This window comes from Anas acuta, chromosome 7 (genome assembly GCF_963932015.1).
Source record: "Anas acuta chromosome 7, bAnaAcu1.1, whole genome shotgun sequence".
Taxonomy (NCBI): domain Eukaryota; kingdom Metazoa; phylum Chordata; class Aves; order Anseriformes; family Anatidae; genus Anas; species Anas acuta.
The window spans coordinates 13,217,781-13,238,451 of record NC_088985.1 but is presented as its reverse complement, the minus strand read 5'-3'; the positions used below and the strand labels follow the sequence as shown (position 1 = coordinate 13,238,451).

Below are 20,671 nucleotides of genomic sequence, written 5' to 3'. Positions count from 1 at the left end.
AAAGCAATGCAATCTCATGGAGTAGCCAAACTGCTAAAGAAATACATCCACACCTTAGACCAAAGAGCTGGGCAGGACATTATGTGATCCACACAATCAAAGTGCATTTAAGGTTTGTCCAACTTCAAATTTTTCACATTCAGAGACATTAGCAGGGTGTGTTGGAGAACAGTTTGAATTGGTTCTTTAAAATGTGTACTCTCCGAGTTTCTTTCCCGGAAAGCTTAACTTGCATATTTCCTTGATGAAATTTCTACATCTGCTTAAGACTTAATTGTGTTGAGATTTCAGTGATTGGGAAGTTAAAATGAGAGCTACATGTTTTTCCCAGAGCCAGACTGAACTGTCCTTCACCTCCCGGCTGCCCGTGAGGCTTCCTGCTGGCGGCACCGATGTCCTTGCCCTCCCGCACAAGCCTGTTTATTTCCACAGTGGCTGGCTGGGCGCTGCGTGCCCCGTGCCTGTGCCTGTGCCCCAGCACAGCTGTAGCCCCACAGCAATCAGGGACAGAGCCAATAAAGCGGGCAGAGGGAAGCCAGGCCTGGTTTGGAGGGTGCCTGAGGGTCATGGGTCTCTGAGTAGCTGTGTGGAGGTACTCTGAGAAAGTATCCTTTTTTTTTTTTTTTCTTGTATGTTTTAAATCTGGTGATTTTTATCTATTTATTGTTGCTTTTTTTGGAGATAGTAAGCTTTGGGACCTCGTTTTCTGTTATTCCTGTGGTGTTTTCCTACACTTTTAATTTTCACCTCAGTTTTGCTGGCTGAAATCAAATAGGGCATACATGTACCTGGCTCCTTAGGAGTCCATTGAGTTGTATCTTCACCTTATATTGTGAAAGTATAAGGAAACCTTATAAGAAGTTGGCTGGAAGTCAGTTTCTGATGCCTGCTGTTTAGTTGTGTTCAGAAGTTGTGTATGAGCAAGCTTTTTTGTGGTATTTCTAATTTCTGTTCTCAATTGCTGAAAGGCTAGCACAAAAAACGTGAAGTAAAATTACTGGCTTTCACCCCGCTCCACTTAAAATATCCACAAAGTTTTGACTAAGTTTTGCCTTCCCTCTTCTCTTGTCATGGGTTTTGATAGCGTAGCTGGGTCTGCAGGCTCCATTTTTGGCTTTTTTTGGTAAGATGGTTACTGCATTTTAATTTAGTTGAGTTGTGGTAGAGGCACAAAGCCACCAAAGGCTGCTGGGGGCCGCTGGCCCTGAGGCCTCCTCAGCAGGTCCCAGTGGCACCATGACGGGCCGGGGGGCTGATGGCGCTGTGCTCTCTTGCAGCGCAGCGTTGGCTGCCTCTGCGCCACCCCGACTGCTGCTCGAGCTCCTCGTGGACATGATTGCCTCAGTCCCAGCCCAGGAAGGAGTCCCGGTGAACGCTGACAAAGGTAGGTGCCTCGCTATATGTTCGGTTGCTAAAAATGTCTCCAGAAGGTTGTAAAAGTATTGTGAAAGGCGTTTGGGGCTTGAAGGAGGTTTTGCAGTTGTGGTGGGTTGTACTGAGGCCGGTGTTCTTGTTTGCTGTCTGACGTGGTTTTGAGATGTGGATTGCAGGGATGGGCAATGGTGTTACTTTCAGCACAACAGGAGAGCTCAGCCAGCAGGTGTGGGCCCAACAGTTGGTGTTACTGAGATGGGGGCTTGCAAATGGCCTGGCTCCATTAGTTTGTGAGGTGAATGCTAGAGAAAAGCAAAGCTTAGTGTGGTATTATTCCCTTTTTTTGAAGCCCAAAATAATCGTGCACTGTGTGCTTCTTAGAAGTGAGGATTTTGTATGCTCCTCTATGTATGGGGTGTTTTGGTTTGTGGTGGAAAGACCTGACTGGCAGTGCTCAGTGCCTGGTGCTTCAGCCTCCCATATTGTCAGTGTCTTAGGTGTGCTTTGTCTTCAGAGGGATGTGGACGAATGAGGAGCCTTTTGGCTTACTTGGCTTGTGCTCTGTGGCGGTGAATACAAGTGTGACATGCAGGTTGTCTGGTTGTCATTCCTAGCTCAAGGTGTAAGGTCTAGCTCAGACACCTCCTGATGCACTGGGGGCCTGAGGTGGGGCTCTGGGTGTGATGTGGTATGACTAACTTAAAAAGAGTAGCCTTGCTGCACTGTCTAAGTATTTCTTCAATGTTTCTTCATTAAACTTCAAAGCATGGAGGTTATACAAAATCCTTGTTATGAAATCCCTATTATTTTTCCTAAAGCCGAAACTATTTGGCTCCTAAAAGTAGTAATTATTTGGTTATGAGTATTGTCCTTTAACTTTATTCACACAGAACATGGAGGCAAAGCACTTGGGAATGAATCACAGAGTTGTAGGGGTTGGAAGGGTCTTTGAGATCATCAGGTCCAACCCTAAAGAATAAAGGAATGAAGGAAAAGAATGAGGGAAAAGTAGCTTGATCATTTATGTTGATGCAATGTTGTTTGTGTTAATTTACTTCTGTTTTCAATATGAAAAATATATTTCTGAGGGACAACATAGAAGAATAGGGAGCTAGGATGTGGCCGTTTGCTCAGTGTTCTGTCTAGTCTCAGTGGTGTGCTAAACCTGAGTTGTTTGTATTTGGTGAGTCCACAGTGCTGGTGGGAAGAGGTACTTCATTGCTGAGCTTAGCTTTGTGGCTATAGCTGGCTATCAGAACAGTGCTACTGGTAAGTTTTACATTGAAGAGTTTTGTTTTATAAACAATTTTCAAACTAGCTCTGAATGTGTGCTTTTTTTCCATTCTATTGGGCTCAGCTGGGGACAGAAGAGCAGTATTGCTAACAAGCAAAAAACATTTGGTACGGTTCTGGCCAACTTGTAAGTGCTCACAAAGAATAAATTAGAGCCCCTCCCCTAAATCTCAAGTGATGTAGCTTAATGATGTTTTAAATATGTTATTTTTCATGGTAACAACTTTCTGGCATTTTAAGGTTTCCTGCCCAACTATTAGGGATCGAATTATGGTTTATTATCTGATTATAGCAGGTTTTTCCTTCAGAAACATGTTAGACTGTACCAAGCTGTTAAAAACAGAGGTGGCATGATTAACCCAAGCAGGTGGCCAGCAGGGAAGACTTGGGGTAAAACTTCTTCACCTGGGATAGCTTCAGGCTTGTTGCAGTTGACCAACTCTGTGGCAATGGAAAAACCCTTCCTGGTGTGCTCTGGGCCATGGTTATGGTGGGAAAGGTTTGTACCACCAGCACCAGGCTGCAGCTCATCTACACTGGGGAACTGAGCACAGCTGGTCACAGAACTTCAAAGCAGCTCTCAAAAAAACATACCACTCTTGCTTGATTTTTTTTTCATTTTTTTTAATGTAGCATTAAAATGCTAGAATACTAGAGGAAAGCTGTATACTATCCAGCAAATAAGGCACATGTCGGAATGCCATTTTATGGACAATCCACAAGAGGTTTTACAGTCTGTTTAGCAACATAGTCACTCAGTAAGCAAGCTGTCATCTGGATTGCTGAAGCAGAACTGGTACCTCCGAGGCCTTTGTCCATAGGTTTTGTTTGTTTTAGCTGTACAAGTTTATTAACAGTTACAGAAAATGAAATTATACAAATAACCAACTGAATCTCACAAGGTCAATGGGTACAGCTAAACAAATGTAATAGTAATGAGGTTAATTTTTTTTAAAGCTGAAGAAATTCATAAGATACAATGTTAGTTTTAGCACTAGTACACAATGCAGTGAGTGCTGTACTAAATAACCTTTTAAAGGAAACAAGAATCCAGTACAGGGTTGGGCAGACCTCCCATTTTAGCGTGGTAAAATATCAAACTAAAAACCCAATCCTTCATAATATAATCAAACTACATGAAATGTAAAGTGTAAAAATGCTTCAAATACGTGCACATGCATATTCTATATTGCTATGAGTTCTAATTAAAATAAACATAAATCCCTACAATCATCTACTTCAATCCATTTCTCTTTCATCCTTTGATTAATATTATTGCTGTAGCCGGTACTGCATAGCTGAGCTCACAGTCTGCAAAGAGTTGTGAAAGTCGAGTTGTCAGACAGCGTCCCAACCAACTCTTTTCCCCTCTCGCCGTGAAAAAGGACAAGAACTACCATTTGAAACTCAACACTTGTGCTTCAGAGTCTCTGAAAGCTGAGTCTCTGCGGTGCTTTCAGCATCTTCTGTCTCTCACAAGGTCATAAAGTGACAGTATACTTTTTCTCTCACTTGCTATATGTCTAGTGATAGCTTTTTCTAGCGATTCTTCCCCAAATACACATAAATAAAATGTATAAGCATTTTCATATAAGTCTAAGCACTTGAATAATATATTGGTTACTTAATACTGATATTTTCATCCAAGGATAACAAAAACAATATGGCTTAAAGAATTGCAAGGTTTTTTGTCAGAATTATGTACCAACTTTCATATAATATTTTATGTAGACAATATTTCCTTCTTAATGTAGTTCTGTTGCATACTTTATACAGACAAAAGCATTGTAAAAAAAAAAAAAGTAAATTACTTCCATAAATATTTTCTTGAGGATACATCCTTAGTTCTGCAAAATACTTAAGAAAACTCTTACCTCTGTTAGTATCCTAGTTGAGAGGAAGGCCCTTCTGAAAGCTTCCAAGTTGTAAAAACTTTTCCCCAAAGAACAAACAATACTTTTTTTTTTAAAAAGGCCCTCAAATATATACAAAAAAGTTACTGCAAAGAGTTTCCAGATAAGATAACAATTCAGTATTACAAGAAATATTTGTAACCATTCAAAAATTTTAACATCTAAAAAGGTTTCCAAAATACACACATAGTATTAAAAAAAAAAAAAATTGAAAGAAACTCTATGTCAAGTATAACTCAAGATAAATACACATCTGCAAGTAAAACTGTAAAATACTTCATACAGGGGTAAACATTTATATCAATCATCTATAGCTAGTAACTGCACACGATTGTCCCTTTGAAATTCATCCTAGAAACACAAACCATCATCCCTATGTCTAAGATCTCAATCAGCCCTCTGAGCACTTCAGCAATATAGCAACATTAATGGACAGCAGTGGTTTTGCAGGTAGGAAAGATGTGTTGAAGCCCAACCAGGAGTGGAGTGATATCTTAAAGAATGATTTGGTATGGGGATAGTTCCATCACATTTTAAATGTTGGCAAAGGCAAGTGGAAAATGTATGTCAGTTCGCTTAAATCATCAACATGTGTTTTTAAAATCATTGCATACTATTCGGTGGATAACCCTTAGGATCCACGCTAGGAAAGAAAACACCATGTGACTGCAGGATGTGGAGGACTAATCTATGAATACTAACTTTTCCAAAAGCTCTTAGCTTCTTCATGGGTTAAGTAATTCTTCTTTTTGGAATAATGGCTAGAGCTTCACAAGTATGCAACCCATGTTTAGTCTAAATTTCCTATTATACAAAAGGTAAAATATAAAGAGTACGTCTTGACAAAAGGCTTCTCTCAGACATACATAACTTCACATTTTTAGTTTACAAACTGAGTCCCATATAATGGGGAACTTTAAAATACACTTATTTTCAGAAATAATATATACTCTTGTGTATTTATTTGAAATTAAAAGGCAACTTTAAGACAAAAAGGCCTCAAACTTGGCTTGTGTGGCATTGTTTTATGTCTGTGGTAGCAGCAGTAGAAACTGGCTAAAATTGGGCAATCCTTTTAAGCTACAGGGATTTTTCTTCATTGCTACTAAATGAAGTATTCATAATAACTTAATTGGAGCTGCATCAAGTTAAAACAGCTAAAAGCCTATACATGCTGGTTTTGAATCACTGATACTTTTCTCCAAAACAGTGCCAATGCCAAAGACAAATTCCATGTGAAATGTTCTGACCAAGTGAAGAAACACATTCAGATTTTATTGAAGAAATGTAAGTTTAAAAATGTCCAAAGAGGGTCAAAAAGGTGGTTGTTGGGGAACAAAAGATAAAACTGGTGCATGCTGGATAGATCTGTTGGTGGGCAGACAACAGTAAGAATCTGATGAGGTTTAAAGTGAAGTTTGACAAGTAAGTGCAAAGAGACAAACTTTTCTTGGGTATGCTCCCAAGAATACTCAATTTAGGGAGACTTGTGTGGATTTCAAGTTCTTTACCGGTCTGTGCTTCATTTCTGATAACTGTTTAATAATCCCTTTGAAGAAGACTAGCTGAAGATTTAGATGCAGAGCTAGTTAAAGAGAACATCAGCAAGTATTTGTAAAAATCCAAGTGGTAAATCAACTCATCGTCTTTCCAGTCAAAATATTAATTTCTAGGTTTTCTTTCTGGCAGTTTGGAAAGGTTAGGTCTACATGTAAATTACTTAAAAAAAAAAAAAAAAGTCAGATAAATGAAATTTACATCTTATAGTCAATCTTTTTTCTATTATTTTGGATGCTGCAAAACTTATGCAGGGATAAATGGAGGCACCTTGTGCATGGGCTGCTTCCAGCCACAGGAGGGTTTGCACGGAGAGTTAGGCAGGACAAACCATGGCAGTGTTGCTCCTAGATTTTCCCTGCATTTTGTTCTTTATCTGCTCTTCCCCAACATGAGTGCGGGGGAAATAAACCTGTTTTCTTGTTGTTTTAGATTTACTTGATATTACTTCAACACTTTGTGTCTCCTGCCTAGGATAATATCATGATATAAATATTGAACTTTTAACTACGCTTTGAATAATTACTATTCTACAGCAACCAATATTAATTATATTGAAATTGATCATGTGTATCTTTAGGAACCTTATTTTAAAATAAAACCTAAAAGTCCATAAGCTAAAAGCACCACCATGCAGTGTTGAATCTGGATAAACAATTCATGGGAGGGCTCTGTCATGAAAATCATGACAATTGCATATAATGGTATTTTGTAGTAAGCTTTTGTTCAGAATCTGGTGATATGCTGTGTATCAATGTAGCTGTGCTGAGGGATGTGCTGTTTCACCAATTTAGTGGTTACCATTAGACAGGAAGCACTTCAAAGCAAAATGCTTGGTAGCAACATCTGAGTTTCAGGTTGGAAAACAATTTTCTTATTTTGATCTGATGGAGTTTCTGTACTTGTCCTTTAGATGGATGTGAAGCATCAAGGAGTATTTTGTTCATGTACTGTTAAGTGCTCAAAAGGAAAAAACAGATCTGGTTTCATATGTTGTTCTTTCAACATCAGGCATGCTTGAAACAAAATATCAAGAGTAATGCTAGAGGTCAAACTTTGAAAATCCACCCCTACATTCACCTGCATATTTTCTTCATTTTTTTATGGACAAGTTAGTATCATTGCTCAGAGATTCTCTCTAAAGTAACTTTTGAGTCTGTGCAAAACAACGCTTTTTTTTTTTTTTTGAAAATGCTAAAACTGCATATCTTGACTGATGCAAATGAAATCTGTTATTAGTGTTAAGTTTCAATAATATTATTCTTCAGCTATTTTAGTTGATAGAATTTTCACTGGGCAAAATTAGTTTCCAAGTGATTAATTTTAGTTAATATTTCAGCATTATATAGCCTTTCTCATGCAGTGATGTCAAAGCTCTAGTAGATATTACGTGAGCCTCACAGAATTATTATCCTGTGAGCCTCACAGTATTATTATCCCCATTTTGCAGCTGGGGAGACTGAGATCCAAAAGGATCTTGTGACGTGCCCCAAATCAGTGAGCTGTTGAAAGAATCACGGTCAGAAGCAACAAATCCCAATGTTTTTCCATTGACCAGTAGGCTGACCTGGGCTTACACATAAATAAAGAAGTTTGCAAGATATATAGATAACCCTTCCACCAGAATCAGCAGAAACAATTTTGCCCTGTTTATAGCAAAGCAGGGAAATAGTGGAAAATTTCACCTCAGGGCAAATTTGTGAAGAGCTTCACATTTCCTATAAGAATGCTCAGTAAGTATTCAATTTGCGTTACAAGAGCTTGACTGTACATACTTAGTTACATCTTGGTATTGCTTGGCAGAAAAAACCCTCTGTATTAGCATTACGGAGTTAATCCTCAAAACAGATTAAATTCACATCAAGTTATTTAGGACTTAAAATATTGCTGCTAGGTATCATTCACACCAACCAATCTCTCTAAAGGAAATTTCACAAAAATAGAAATTGTTGATTAAAAAATAAAACACAAACCATTATCCCTGTAATTTTTCTTAGTAAGTTATGCAACTGAATTGCTTGTTGTGTCACTGTACTTATATAGACAGACAAACAGGATACTGTCTCGAGGTACTTTCATTTCATGGTATTTTCCAATCCCTGATGAGATACTTCTTTGCAACAGGATGCCCCTGCCCAAAGTTCTACCTGAAATGGGACAACCAAATATAACTCCTACATTGCTCCTAAGGTATATAGGTGTATCAGGAAGACAGAAGTGGGAAGGTTATATAGAGTGCTCTTCATGCCTCATAACACCCTTATGGCTAAAAAGTTTTTGTTATAACAATTTGTACAGTAGAAAACAGGACATAAAAATACTTCCAGAAAGTGGCTTTAAAACTACTATAAATAGTAAGTTTGGCTAATCATTTAATTAAGGGTTTGGGGGACAATTTTAAACATTCTTATCCCCCGTTATTCACAGTAAATTTAGTGTGCTTTCAGCCCAATGAATAGCCGATATGCATACAGGGACCATTGTAGCAGAATTATATGACAAGAGAAGGATCTGTTAGTCACACAAGCAAGCCAATTTCATCTCCTCCAAAAACCTCTTGGAATCCTTCCTGATGCTCTGGGTCCTGTTATGGCATTCCCTTTCTACACAAACCACACCCTCAAACAATTATTCACTTTTTTTGGCCACATCCTGCAAAAAAAAGATTTTGCCTAAGCCCTGCCCAAATGACACTAACAAATAGAAAAGTCCAAGAAAGCAGCAGCACAAAACTCTCAGACTTTCTAAAACTCGGAAAACAATGATTTTCCTTCTTTTATGTTGTGGCTTGTTTAATCTTCCTTTGTCTTGTCATATAATAGGAATAATGTTCATGTTGTGGGTGAGTGCTTGCAATTAGTGGCCCCACAGTTATTTAACCTCTGCAAAACCCATTTATCACATATTCCCTGTCAATGTTACATCTTACCTAATGAATAGTACTTCATTTCACCTGGCCATGATATAGGGTCTGTGTAAACAATCAGCAGAACCCGCAGCTGTGGTTCTGTTGTGAACACTATCAGTAATGCTTATATAAATGTGTGTGTACATATATATGTAAGTTTACATATGTATGTATACGAATTCACCATAGTCCTGTAAATACCTGTTGCATGTGTGTGCATACACAGGAGAAACACTACATTCTGTTACTGTAAGGCATACTATTAGGTTATAGATAGGCAATATTGGCAATTATTTTAGCTTTTATCTTGATTTGTTGTGTTGCTGTTGATCGCGTGCTGCCAGAGGATCTTTCAGGATGATGGGGACGGGAAGAGGCCACTTGGAAGGTTTATTGCACACGGCGGCAGTAGTAGCCCAAAACTTTGCACTTCTCACACAGGTGCTGGGGATGTTCTTTGCTCTGGTCTGAAACATCCAGGCCATCCGGCTTTTCCAGGGGTCTCTGCAACAAAGAAAGGAAATAAGATTTGGTCCAAGGTTTTGTCACTGGGTCTTAGTCTTTGCTGCGTGTTTTAAACCTCCTTTTATGCTTGACAGAGCTTTCTTGTAGCAATTACAAAGGCTCTGCATTTCTTTCCCGAGCAGACCAAATGTTTTCAGTTCTTTGCTTTGTAGGGGAACGGAGTGCCCTCACAACCTCGAATGCTGTTCTTCATAACGGTGCTGCTTATTTGGCTGTAGGTGTTACTGACAGCCTGAGCGGGGGAGTGGACTTGTGTGGTCACATAACTATTTATTCCCTTGGCTCCAGTCACTGAGCCCTCCCAAAGGCATTAGCACCTCACGCATGGGAATCCCGTTGCCCAGCAGTGCCAGGAGGGGGTGACAACGGTAGGACCAACTGCTGCTGTAGGAAAACTGTCTTACCAATGCGCTGATACTACACAAGGAAGTAAGGTCTTTCCAGCACTCAGCCCCATGTTTCTGAGGCCCAATTTTTCGAGGTAGAGCAGCTGCAAAGCTATTAATGAAAAAACAAAGCACAACACAACCTCTGCAATGAACCTGACTAATGAATTGACTTCATTTAAATAACACTTGTGGAGTCACAGAGCTGGCAGTATGTTCAGCTAAACAAGGGAACAAAACTGCTTTGATTCTAGTAATCTTTGCTCTTTAATTTTGCATGACATGTAAGGAGTTTCACAATCACTATGAAAATGTTAAATACTGCAGTAGGGCTGTTTGTTTGCAAAGTCTCATAGGTGAAGTGGTGATAGAGGTGTGAGGTAGAACATCATAAGGTGTGCAGATTTTTGGAAAACAAACAAAATGCCCTAACATAATTCCTGTTTCCTTGAAATGTGCCTGAAAAACCATTTCATTGCTCTGTGCATTTCTGTGGGGAACATAGTGGTTGTTCTGTGGGACTGTGGTAGAGCCAGCACATGGGGTGAAATTGAAAAAGAAGCCCTAAGCCTCTCCCAGTTCTCATAAAGGTAGCAGACCATGGCTTACTTTTTCTTAGTGTGGTTCTTGCAGCAAAGGATGGATATATATAAATTAGAGTTGTGGCCATTTATCATTTGTACCTTCGCTAAATAGTAGAAACTTACTTTGAGCAGTAAAACCTTAAAGTACACCTAGTCCTTTCAGTTCCCTAGGTATTATAAGTTCTTCATTCCAAAACCACCCATCTGAGACCCCCATGGATAGGGAGAACAGAGCCTTCTGAAACTTCTTTGCTACATAACACTGCAGAACTGTTCACAATGCAGAAAATGGAAGGGTTTCCCAACTTCCAGTGGTTAAAATGAGGCAAAATATGTGTTTCCTATTATCCTAAACAAGGGATGTCTGCAACTTCTTGCTGTGATCAGTTGTATTGAATTATAAGCGCAACACTTCTGTTACAGTTAGTAGAAAGAGTATGGGAGCAATTCAGTGGGGATTGACAATGGTTTGTTACTGACTCAAGATTCTTCCCCACAATATGTTGCCTGAAGTTTTCTCTTTCTGACAGTTTGAAGTCATTTACAATTTCATTGTAAGCTGAATTTCCTGTATCAGGTAGGGGGTGCTTGGACCTGTACTGGTGGCGGATGACGAGGGAGGATGGTTCCCTTATATCCTCTAAAACTCTCAACCCCCTTGCATCCTTGCTGCATTTTGAATGACTTGTTGGAAGTCAGCACGTATGGATTTGAGATCACAATTGATAATACTGTGTTTAGGCTTGCAACTCAACCACTACTGCACACTGGGCTTCCACAACAACAGAGGCAAGTTGAATAAGCTTATTTGGTCAGAAAAACTTCTGCCCTTCTGCTTCTACTGCTTATTCTGCCAACATCTACCCACAAATTTTCTTGAAGAATTTGCATGACATAAATCTGGTCATAGATGATGCCCAGGTTCAGGAGCCCCAAGAGTTAAATTATTCTCCTCAATGGGGAACTTTAGAGCTTTGAAATGCTACACTTAAAACAGGCTATTTGACTCAGCTCTGATTGCTTCTACATGCTAGCTGTGCTCTGATTAAAGAGAGAAAATACAGCAGTTATCATGTTTATTGATATAAGCCAGATTTTTTTAATACACATGGCCTTGGGAATCATTTTTCCTGGAAATAGTGCAAAGGACATTGGGAATGCCTTGAAGCGCCAAGAGTTTTTGGACTGCTTTCAGAAACAATAGCTCTCCGTGGTTTGCTTTCCCCCTGCGTTGATTGAGCTCAGCTTTTTGGCCCGTGAAGCATTCCGATTTCACCAATGTTATTGTTACCAGCGTGTTACGACACAGAGGCTGGGAGAGAGGGGTTACGGACGCAGGAAACCAGGTTGCCAAGGGCCAGCTGGAAGGAGCAGAGCTGAGCTGGGGCTGGGCTTCTGGGGGGCTCTGGAGCTTTGAAACTCCAGCACTGCTGGTGGGCTCGCCTAGTTTGTGCCCTAAAAACCATGTCAACCCAACTTTTACATGAAATGAAGTCCTAACTTATCTCTGTGTGCTTTATGGGTTTCCCGTAATGAATAAAAATAACAATAATAAAAAAACAACAACCCTGCAGACACTCTGTGACACAACTATTCTCTTGCTACTGCTGTTTCTTATCCCTGATGGTGTAACCTTGTGGAGGTGTTTAAGGTGGTGCCTTTACACCCTTTCTATGTTCCTCAATGCTGTGCTAAAAGGGCAGGGCATGAAAAAGCCAAAGAGCTGCACATCTGCTGAAGGAGGACTTTGTGGGCACAGGTAGTTGAGGCTCACCTGGGGCAACTCTCACCAGCTTGGCTGTGGTGGAAGCAGAAGGGAAGGAGAAGATGCTGACCACAACAAGGGTCTGGCAGGCTTGGGCTGTTTGATAGCACCTATTGATTTGGGGGATTGTTTGATGTGAAAAGTCTGCATAGCTGTGGAGTCTGTGGGAGGCTTGCTCCTGACCTTTCTGGTGCTCCTGGTTCAGTGCTACTGCTGAGAGGGAAGGGGACAGGCTGTTGGGCTGAAGAACCAACACCTTTCCTTAGAAAGAGGTGAAATGCTTATAAAACAGCAGAAAATCCTGCTTTGCTTATCTGGGAAGGGCATACTTTTTTCCATTAAAAGGGAGAGTTGAAATATATATATATATTTAATGCAAGCCTGCAGGATTTGGCAGTTTATTTCCCATAAAAACTATGGGGGTGGGCATTTTCCAATTTCCCAGGTTTGTGCATCTTTCTTTAACTTTCTTCTGGTAGTTGCTAGGTGGAAATAACCTTGTGCAGCTCCACCACGAAAGCATTTGGTGGTAGTGACTAATGCTGTTGCCTGAGGGGAATAATGCTGGACTAAATTTAAATTTATATAGCAATTCCTGTCCTGCAAATTAAATTTTGACTGTGCACTATTGCTCTCACAGCCTACATGTACTGATTGAACCCCACATTCCATAAATCAGCTTTTCTTTTTTTATAAAAAAAAAAAAAGAACAAAACCCAAACATAGTCAAAACACCTCATGCTTATAAAGTGTTAGGTATAAGAGGAAACATCAATAGCACACCCTTAAGGGAAATTATTCTCAATGGAATTAAATGGGTGCTTATATTTCTGTTTAGAAGGTTGATTTTTTTTTTTTTTAGACTGGAACCATTTGATTTCACCATTGATAGATAAGGGGTCATATCAAAACTCAAATGCAAGAAAATGCATTTTACTTCATTGAGAGAGAAGCAGCAGTCTGGGTGACCTGTTTCCCCACTGCTGGAGCACCTGAGGGTGGGAATGCAGTGGTTCCCCCCCCAGCCACTGCAGAGGGATTAAGTCCAAAGAGAGGAAAGATCATACTTGTAGGCCTGAAACTGCTGAACGCTGTACTGAGTGATCAGAGCCATCCCTCCCCATGCTGAGGGAAGAGAAACACCTGGGAAGGGGAATTATGAGGCAACCGCTGCATTGCCTGTGGAAGTAATAGCTTGGATATTATGAAGAATGTATTTACATACCAAATTATTTTCAGGCCAGCAATAAATTCCTGACAGCTGGAAGCAAGCAGTGTCCAAGAGGACAAGTCAATCCCCAGATGGCTGGTTCCACAGCAGTGCAACAGCTGTCATCACAAACAGCACTGGAGTCAGCCACCAAGTCAGAGACAAAGCCTTGATAAGAGGCCAGCCAGGAAGCAACCACAGGCACAGATGCTGCTGATAGAGCGGGCAGGAGAAGAAAATGAAAATTCAAAGCTTGGCATCTGGGCTTTTATAGTGCCAAGAACGCCAGTGCATGGCTAAAAGGACTGGCTCCATGTTGGGGCAATGTAAGAAGGAGCACAAACAAACAACTACAGAATACCGAGTCCTTGGAAGAATAAGAGGTAGGATTAAGTCCTGTCTGAGACTTAATAGCCATCCAGTAACTTGGTCACGGCTGTTCTTTGCTCTCCTGTTCCTCAGTAAGACCCGAGCTCCACAGGCCTCTAATTTTTGCCCCGTGTCTTGTGAATTCCTTTACGTACTTCTGCTGGGGGATTTACCGCTTGAGGGATGCGGTGGAAATGCAAGAGGAGCAGCATGGTAGCACGACTTAGTTGTGAAAACAAAAATGCATGTGGAGCTTCCTTAAAGCAAGGAGCAGTTTTGCAGCTCAGGTGTGAGAGCCACCTGATCTTTCTGCTCTGAATTAGTTGGGAGAATAGCAGCAGATTTGCTTGTCAGGCTCTTGTATTACCACTTGTAGGCATGCTTTGCCATCTCTCTTAAATGCAGAGATTTAGAGCTGTATTTATAGAGCACTCTGAAGTATATACACAGCTGTAAAATTGCTGAGAAGACTTTTCCTGCCCCAGAGAGATTAAAAGCTCATTCTCACAGATAGGGTATGTGGAATAAGAGCACAGGGCTGAATAGAGGCTTTCCTTGTGGGGAATTGGCACAGGCTCTTTTCACTCCAGGAAGCGAGCCTCCAGGAACAAAGAGCAGGTGGCAGGGAAGTGTGGCTGCTCTCATCTCCAGGGACCAACTAACGAAAGGTATGCATAGGAAATCAAGATTTTAGCATAGCTGTCGAAGCCATTCACAGGTCCAGCATGTGTGCTTGAATGGCTACCCTGGAGCTATCCAGTGGAGATGATTATCTTCAATACTGTGATATTATTACTTGAGACAGTTAAATGGAAGTTCTCAAGCTCAAATCATCCCTTGTGAATACCATGTGGAGAAGCCCTGCAGTACTGCAAGTCCATGGATTGAGAGAAGTAACAGGGTAAGATGAAATAGAGGGACGAAGTGAGGACTAGAGAAAAGGGTATGCCTGGGAACTGAGAGTCAACTCTTAAGCCATAGTATCAAGGGGAATATCAAGCCATTTTGAACAGAAGAATTTCAAAGCTTTCTCCTAAATGGGACAAAAGCATTGTAATCTTCAATATTCAGGGCTGACGTAACCAAGCATGGTGGTTTGTGTTGTTACGTTTCAGCTATTGACCAGGCTCTACAGATGTTGATCAATTGGCTGAGAGATGGGGAATAGAGATACTTGGCAATGCTAGAGGAAGGGGAAGTATCCTTGGAGATGGCTGCTGTCTTGTCCTAGATCCATATCTTTGTGTAAGCACCTCTCCCACCTGGGATGACACATGAAATGAGGGGGGTTGAACTGGCCTGGTATGAGTTCTTGTGTGTAGACAGGTGACTGAATGTTTTGCCAACTCTTTCATACTGTGTATGCTTATAGGAATGGAGACTTCATAACATGCCCTCACTGGGGAAATGCAGTAACTGACTGTTTTTAGATGTGGTCTGAGCTCTTTGCAGTTAACGTACTTTTTATGCTTGTGCAGGCTCTTGCAACTTGGCATAAGGCTATAGTTAAAGCTGAGGAAGTAACAATGATCAGCATCTGCTGATAAAAGTGGTCCTTTTCTAATAATGTTCAAGGTACCATTGTGACCTAGCAGATTTTAGAAAAACAGTTTTTACTGAATGGTAGGTTAATGAGTAAGAAAGAGATACTGAATTGTAACACATTGCAGAGGGGTTATTTTGACCAGATTTTGGAGGAGAAATCATTTCTTTTGCTAGAAGTAAATACTGTCTGAACTAATCAAACTTCTGTCTAGCCAGTTCATCTGGATTTCGTTAATTGTTGTGTTTTTTTTTAATTTATGAATTACTTGTATTATTATCACATCACACAATATGACAACTTTGCAGTAAAAGAACAGAGTTGATCTGTATAGGTACTGAGTGTAAAAATGGCTTCTGGGGACAGGCAGTCTCTTTTCTTAAATTTAAGTTGGGGGAAAAAAAAAAGGTCCAATGGAAGCTTCAGATGAGTTGAAGTCCTCTGTCTGATCCCATATAATGAAGGCAGTAGGAGCAAAAAATTAGCTAAGTGCATTGACTAATGCCCTGAGGGGGACTGAGGGGTGGTTGGGAAGTGATTGTTTAGAAGTGCATAGGAACTCTATTCATGAATCAGGACTCTACTTTGGTAGATGCCAACAGAGTAATGAAAATAAAGAATAAGCAAGAAATTTATATAGAAAATGCTAAGGGAATGTGGTAGTTCTAATAGTTTATTGTAATACATCCAAATATGTGCACCATATGCAAGTGTGCTTTAACTTTCCAACTAGAAACACTGGACTTGGTAATTAAAAAAATATTGTTCACTGTGCTTTTATAAAATTCAAGGCATTAGCATAAGAGTACTGGTGACTGGGTACAGAATATTTTCCAAAATGCTGTAGAATAACACCACAGGGACAAATATTGATAAATGTTTAGAGAGTCTGGTGTGGGACTGGGTGCTTGGACAAAAAACATGCATGGGTTAGCAAACATTAGGCTCAGTCAAGAAGCAGTGCTGACCTCATGCAGCCTAAGTTAACTCTCCTTTGCTGCTGGCTCTGTGCATGATCGGATGTTTTCTTTACTGTCTGGCTATTGCTGGTACATTTAATCAGAAGTACAGAGCACTGGAGGAATGAGAAAGAATAGAAGGAATGATGACAGTAACACTGAAATGTAGAAGCAGACACAGGTAAGGCAGAGACAACAGGATGCAAAATCTTTCAGTTTGAGGTTGTAAGCTTAAATCCGGGGAAGAAGCTCCAGTGACTGGCTGTAAATTGTTTACATCTGGAAGCCAAGCTGAAACGCACCGTGCCCGGCCTTAATGTCACGTAGCAGCAACACCTACTGATGGGACATGAACACATGGATAGATGAGAGGAGTAAAGCCCTTTCACATCTCAAGTTAAGGTCTTACAGAATGATGTGGAAACAGTGCTGGGGGTCAACTGTGTAGACCTGCGGTGCAGATGCTGTGATTGTTCCCCACTGTGTATGTGGCTCCAGAAGCACTGTGGGCTACAGCCTTTCTACATTCTTTGAGTTCAGTACTATGCAGATCATAGACTCCTCTAGCCCAGCCATGAGGGGTACCATCCCCATGGGAGTATTTGCAAACCTCCTTTACTACAAAACATTCATACTCCCCACTATATAATAGCTCTTGGATACGGTGGATGGGATACTTCTCGAACGATTTCTTGTGACCCTTTGAACGCTAACAAAAATGATGGAAAGAATCTAGAAGAGCAAGGTAAATATTTATAAACTTGTGTTATAAATCAGTGGTCTTGTAATTTCCCTGACCCTCGAGACTGTACTTCCATGCATGTGATAAATGACTGCATTGCTCAGCCCAGATTTCGGTGCAGTTGTCTAAGCAAGCTGTCTAAACAGAGGCAAGGAACCAGAGACTTTAGGAGCTTTGAGCTTGTCTCATAAGTTAGTGAAAGAAAATTGCTTAGCTTTCCTCCCGTGTACATGCTACCACAAAGAAATTGTTCCTTGCTTTTTTCTCACTTGCAGTATAGTTTCCAGTCACAGTTTTGTCAGGAAAATTACTGCACTTTGTAAAGGTGACCTCTTGTTTTTAGGTTTGAACTCAGAGTGGCATTAGCACAGAGACAGCAGAATGGATCACATCACTTGAACTGGCCAACAGAAACAACGATATTCACTGACTTGGCCATAAGTTCACTGTAAAATTTAAAAAAAAAAAAAAAAAAAAAGTCCTATGCTATTAAAAAAAAGACAATGGTCGTATAGTGAAGTGTAAAGCAAGTCTTCTGCCAGACAAAGCAAGTCTTCTGCCAGACTTCAAAAACTACCATTTATATTGCTTCAATGTACTAGCAATTATAAATCAATATTTTGGCTGTATATTGGAATGCGATGTTGCCATAGAAACGAGCCAAATTTTGCCTTTGGAGTTAGATGAGCATACACATGTGTATAAAAGGGAAGAAATATACTTCATTAGATACTCCTTGGTGGGATAATGCTTAATAAGCTTATTTCTATCTCTTTTCCTGCTTGTTGCAATGAATTTCAAGATTGCTTTTTTCATCATAATAAAGTAACAATATTCTTCAGGATGATTTTTTTTCCTAACACCCTTCCTCCCCCCAGAATCACATGAAATGGTATGAAGTGTTCCTTATGAGCCCATGGAAAGATTTTATAGGAATTTTACAAGCACTTAGGTAGTTAATGAGACACCTAAGGTTCCCAATGGAATTTCCTTTTCACCTATTGCAAGTACATCCAAATGATCCATCCATGGTTTGTGCACCCGCTGTGAGTGGGCAGCAGGTAACTTGACCCATGCAGTGCTCTATTTATTGCTGAGATTCAGCTAGGACGAATTGCACCTGAGGCAAATCACACCTCCCAAACTCTTAAAATTTCCACCTATTCCATCTCCAACAATTTGCTGTAATATTGCAAAATCACACTCTATTTCCATTATGTTCCTTGCATTTGCTCAGTATCAGCCATCTTGAAGGAAAATTCTGTGTGGCTTCAGACAGCTGTACTCCCAGATGTCTCCGTTCTGCCTGCACTGGAATTGACAGCATTAAATCCTAGGTGTTGCTCCAATATCAGCTGCAGTTCTTAAACTGTTCTCTAGAGGAGAGCCTGCCATGGTCTCTTTTTGGTTACGCAAAGCTCTATAGTGTATATTGGCCAAAAATATTGTTGTGGGGTTGTCAAAAGTGATCTTGTGCATGAAAAGCCAGCTTGGACAAACTCAGCCTGTAGCCTGCTTAGTCAGGGAAACGAGGGACACAAGCTCATGTGTTTGGTCTGTCCCACTAACCACTGTTGAACTGGCTGGCTGCTTGCAACTAGTTCTGAGAGGGTACAGGCAAGATGTGCAATTCAGTCTTCCCGTCATAATTTGGAAATTCAGGAGCAGGAAATGCAGGATGTTGCCTCAAGGGACGGATGATCTATGAGGGTCAGAAAGTAAGGTTCTGACTAGCAGCACAGCAGGTACAGATTGCCTACCAGAGCTGCTACTCAGGCTTGGCCCTTTCAGTTAAATAAAAGGCTTTCTCTTGAGTTTCTTATCTTGGAGATCACTTAGTATTATGGAAACCAAGAAACCTCTGTTTACCCAGGCTGTCTCTTCACTGTTGTTAACTAAGGTATTTTGTAGGCAGGTGTCATCTCTGTATTTTTGTTTTATCACTAATCTTTATGAACAGACAGCTTGTAGATCAAATCCATTCTTATTGCAACAGGTGCTATAAAGAAGTGTACATGGGAAATAAGTTCACTGACACCACTAGAATAAAATATTAAATTGGTGAAAATACAAAGAGTCAGAAGCATCATGAGGCCATTTCTACTGCTGAATTTGTCTTACTCTGTTGTCTAATGGCTCCATCTCAGATTATAAGGCCCCACAGTCCGTTTTCATGAGCAAGATAGCTAAAAATTTTGTTTCGGATGTATTTTTACTGAAAGGGTATTGAAATTTTGCAATTCTGGCAGTAGTTCACGTTTCCAGGATGCCCAAAACAGCAGCTCCTTTGGGAAACTTTTTTTTTTGTGGCACGTGTAGTCCATGTCATGTCATGTTAAGATCATAGCCATGCTTTGCAAATTTAAGCATATTCCAGGTCCCAAAACTGTATGCCATCAGGTAGGCATTTCTCCTACCTGTTTGTGAGGATAAACATTAATGTGGCACTTGATACATTCTTGTCCCATGTTAGCCCAGGAGTTTCCACTCATCCATTTTCTCTTGCATTTTGGGCACTTATATTCACCGAAGCAGCGTTTCTTGCCCTGGTATGGAGTCAAGCCTTCTCCTTTGGGGCGAGCCTGAAAAACAAGGAGGTAGCAATGAGTGACCAGAAAGTGTTGGAGGGGGAGTAGTAAAGCAATGTTTTTATTTAGGAAACTGGGCAAAAGATACTAGAGCCAAGCATGAAGTCTGTATCTTCATGAACAGTTCATACACTGAAGCTCGAATTTAAGTTCTGAGAGTTACTTCTGAGAAGCACTCACAAGTTCAAGAATGCTTGTGACATTTCTGGCACCAAGCTCAGTATTTAGAAATGTCTGTGCACTTCTTGCGATGAGTATTTGTTAATATCCATTTCAATACAACCAAATTGTGTCTATTGAATAAGTATTGCTATCACTGTATATAGCATCAGAAGTAGCTCACTAGCGAAAGATGCTCTTAAGTAGGTCGTTGTCTGTTCCCCAAGAGAATCTCACTAAGAAAACATTTCACAGTTTTGCATTGCACAGCTTCTAAATGATGAAATTCTGGCAATCCATTAGTATATGGATATGCATTGCTGTATGTGACAGCCATACTGGGGTTGAATATGAAGAGAAGGCATGATTTTCATTAGCAGAGATTACTAATTTCACAAACTTCATTAGGCTTCCTGTTCTCTGTAAATGATGTTTCACTAATTTTCATATTTTGAAGGAAACGGGAAAGGATATTCCCAAATAAAATGGACTGCTGTGATGTCTAAATATTAAACATTGCCTAAAGAAAGCCTGTTTGCCCAGACAAGATATTACAGTTGACAATGACCTTATGTAAATAGATGGCTTCTACATAATCACTCAAACTGCATTGTATTCAACAGAAGTATAATGTACATAATATGCTAATATTTTAAGGTGAAGGCGAGTATTGCATACAGCTGTTCTGAAGAGAGCTATGAGGATGAACCTGTTTTCCTAGAGTCTCCAGCAGGTGTTGAAGTACTGCCCATATATTCACTGTATTTTGTTTATTGTTGCCTAGAGGAAGAGACTT

At 40.3% G+C, this 20,671-nt stretch overlaps 1 protein-coding gene and 1 long non-coding RNA gene across 4 annotated transcripts in view; one reads left to right on the top strand and one right to left on the bottom strand.

Annotated features, from left to right (window-relative positions):
• The first annotated feature begins 443 nt into the window (after positions 1-443).
• The window catches only part of LOC137859450 (uncharacterized), a 95,289-nt gene continuing 75,061 nt past the window's right edge, over positions 444-20,671 (top strand). Inside the window, exons 1-3 of one of the 2 annotated variants that reach the window (XR_011098280.1) lie at positions 444-592; positions 1,278-1,384; positions 13,545-15,520. This is a non-coding gene — a long non-coding RNA (uncharacterized lncRNA). Of the gene's footprint in view, positions 593-1,277; positions 1,385-13,544; positions 15,521-20,671 lie in introns of those variants that run through there. The other variant, XR_011098281.1, reaches the window with a different exon arrangement.
• The window catches only part of ZCCHC24 (zinc finger CCHC-type containing 24), a 110,801-nt gene continuing 93,615 nt past the window's right edge, over positions 3,486-20,671 (bottom strand). Inside the window, exons 3-4 of one of the 2 annotated variants that reach the window (XM_068688518.1) lie at positions 19,546-19,710; positions 3,486-9,549 (exon numbers count right to left, since the gene is read on the bottom strand). In XM_068688518.1, the coding sequence (XP_068544619.1) occupies positions 9,436-9,549; positions 19,546-19,710 (279 nt within the window). In that variant the 3' untranslated portion in view covers positions 3,486-9,435. Of the gene's footprint in view, positions 9,550-15,668; positions 16,723-19,545; positions 19,711-20,671 lie in introns of those variants that run through there. The other variant, XM_068688517.1, reaches the window with a different exon arrangement.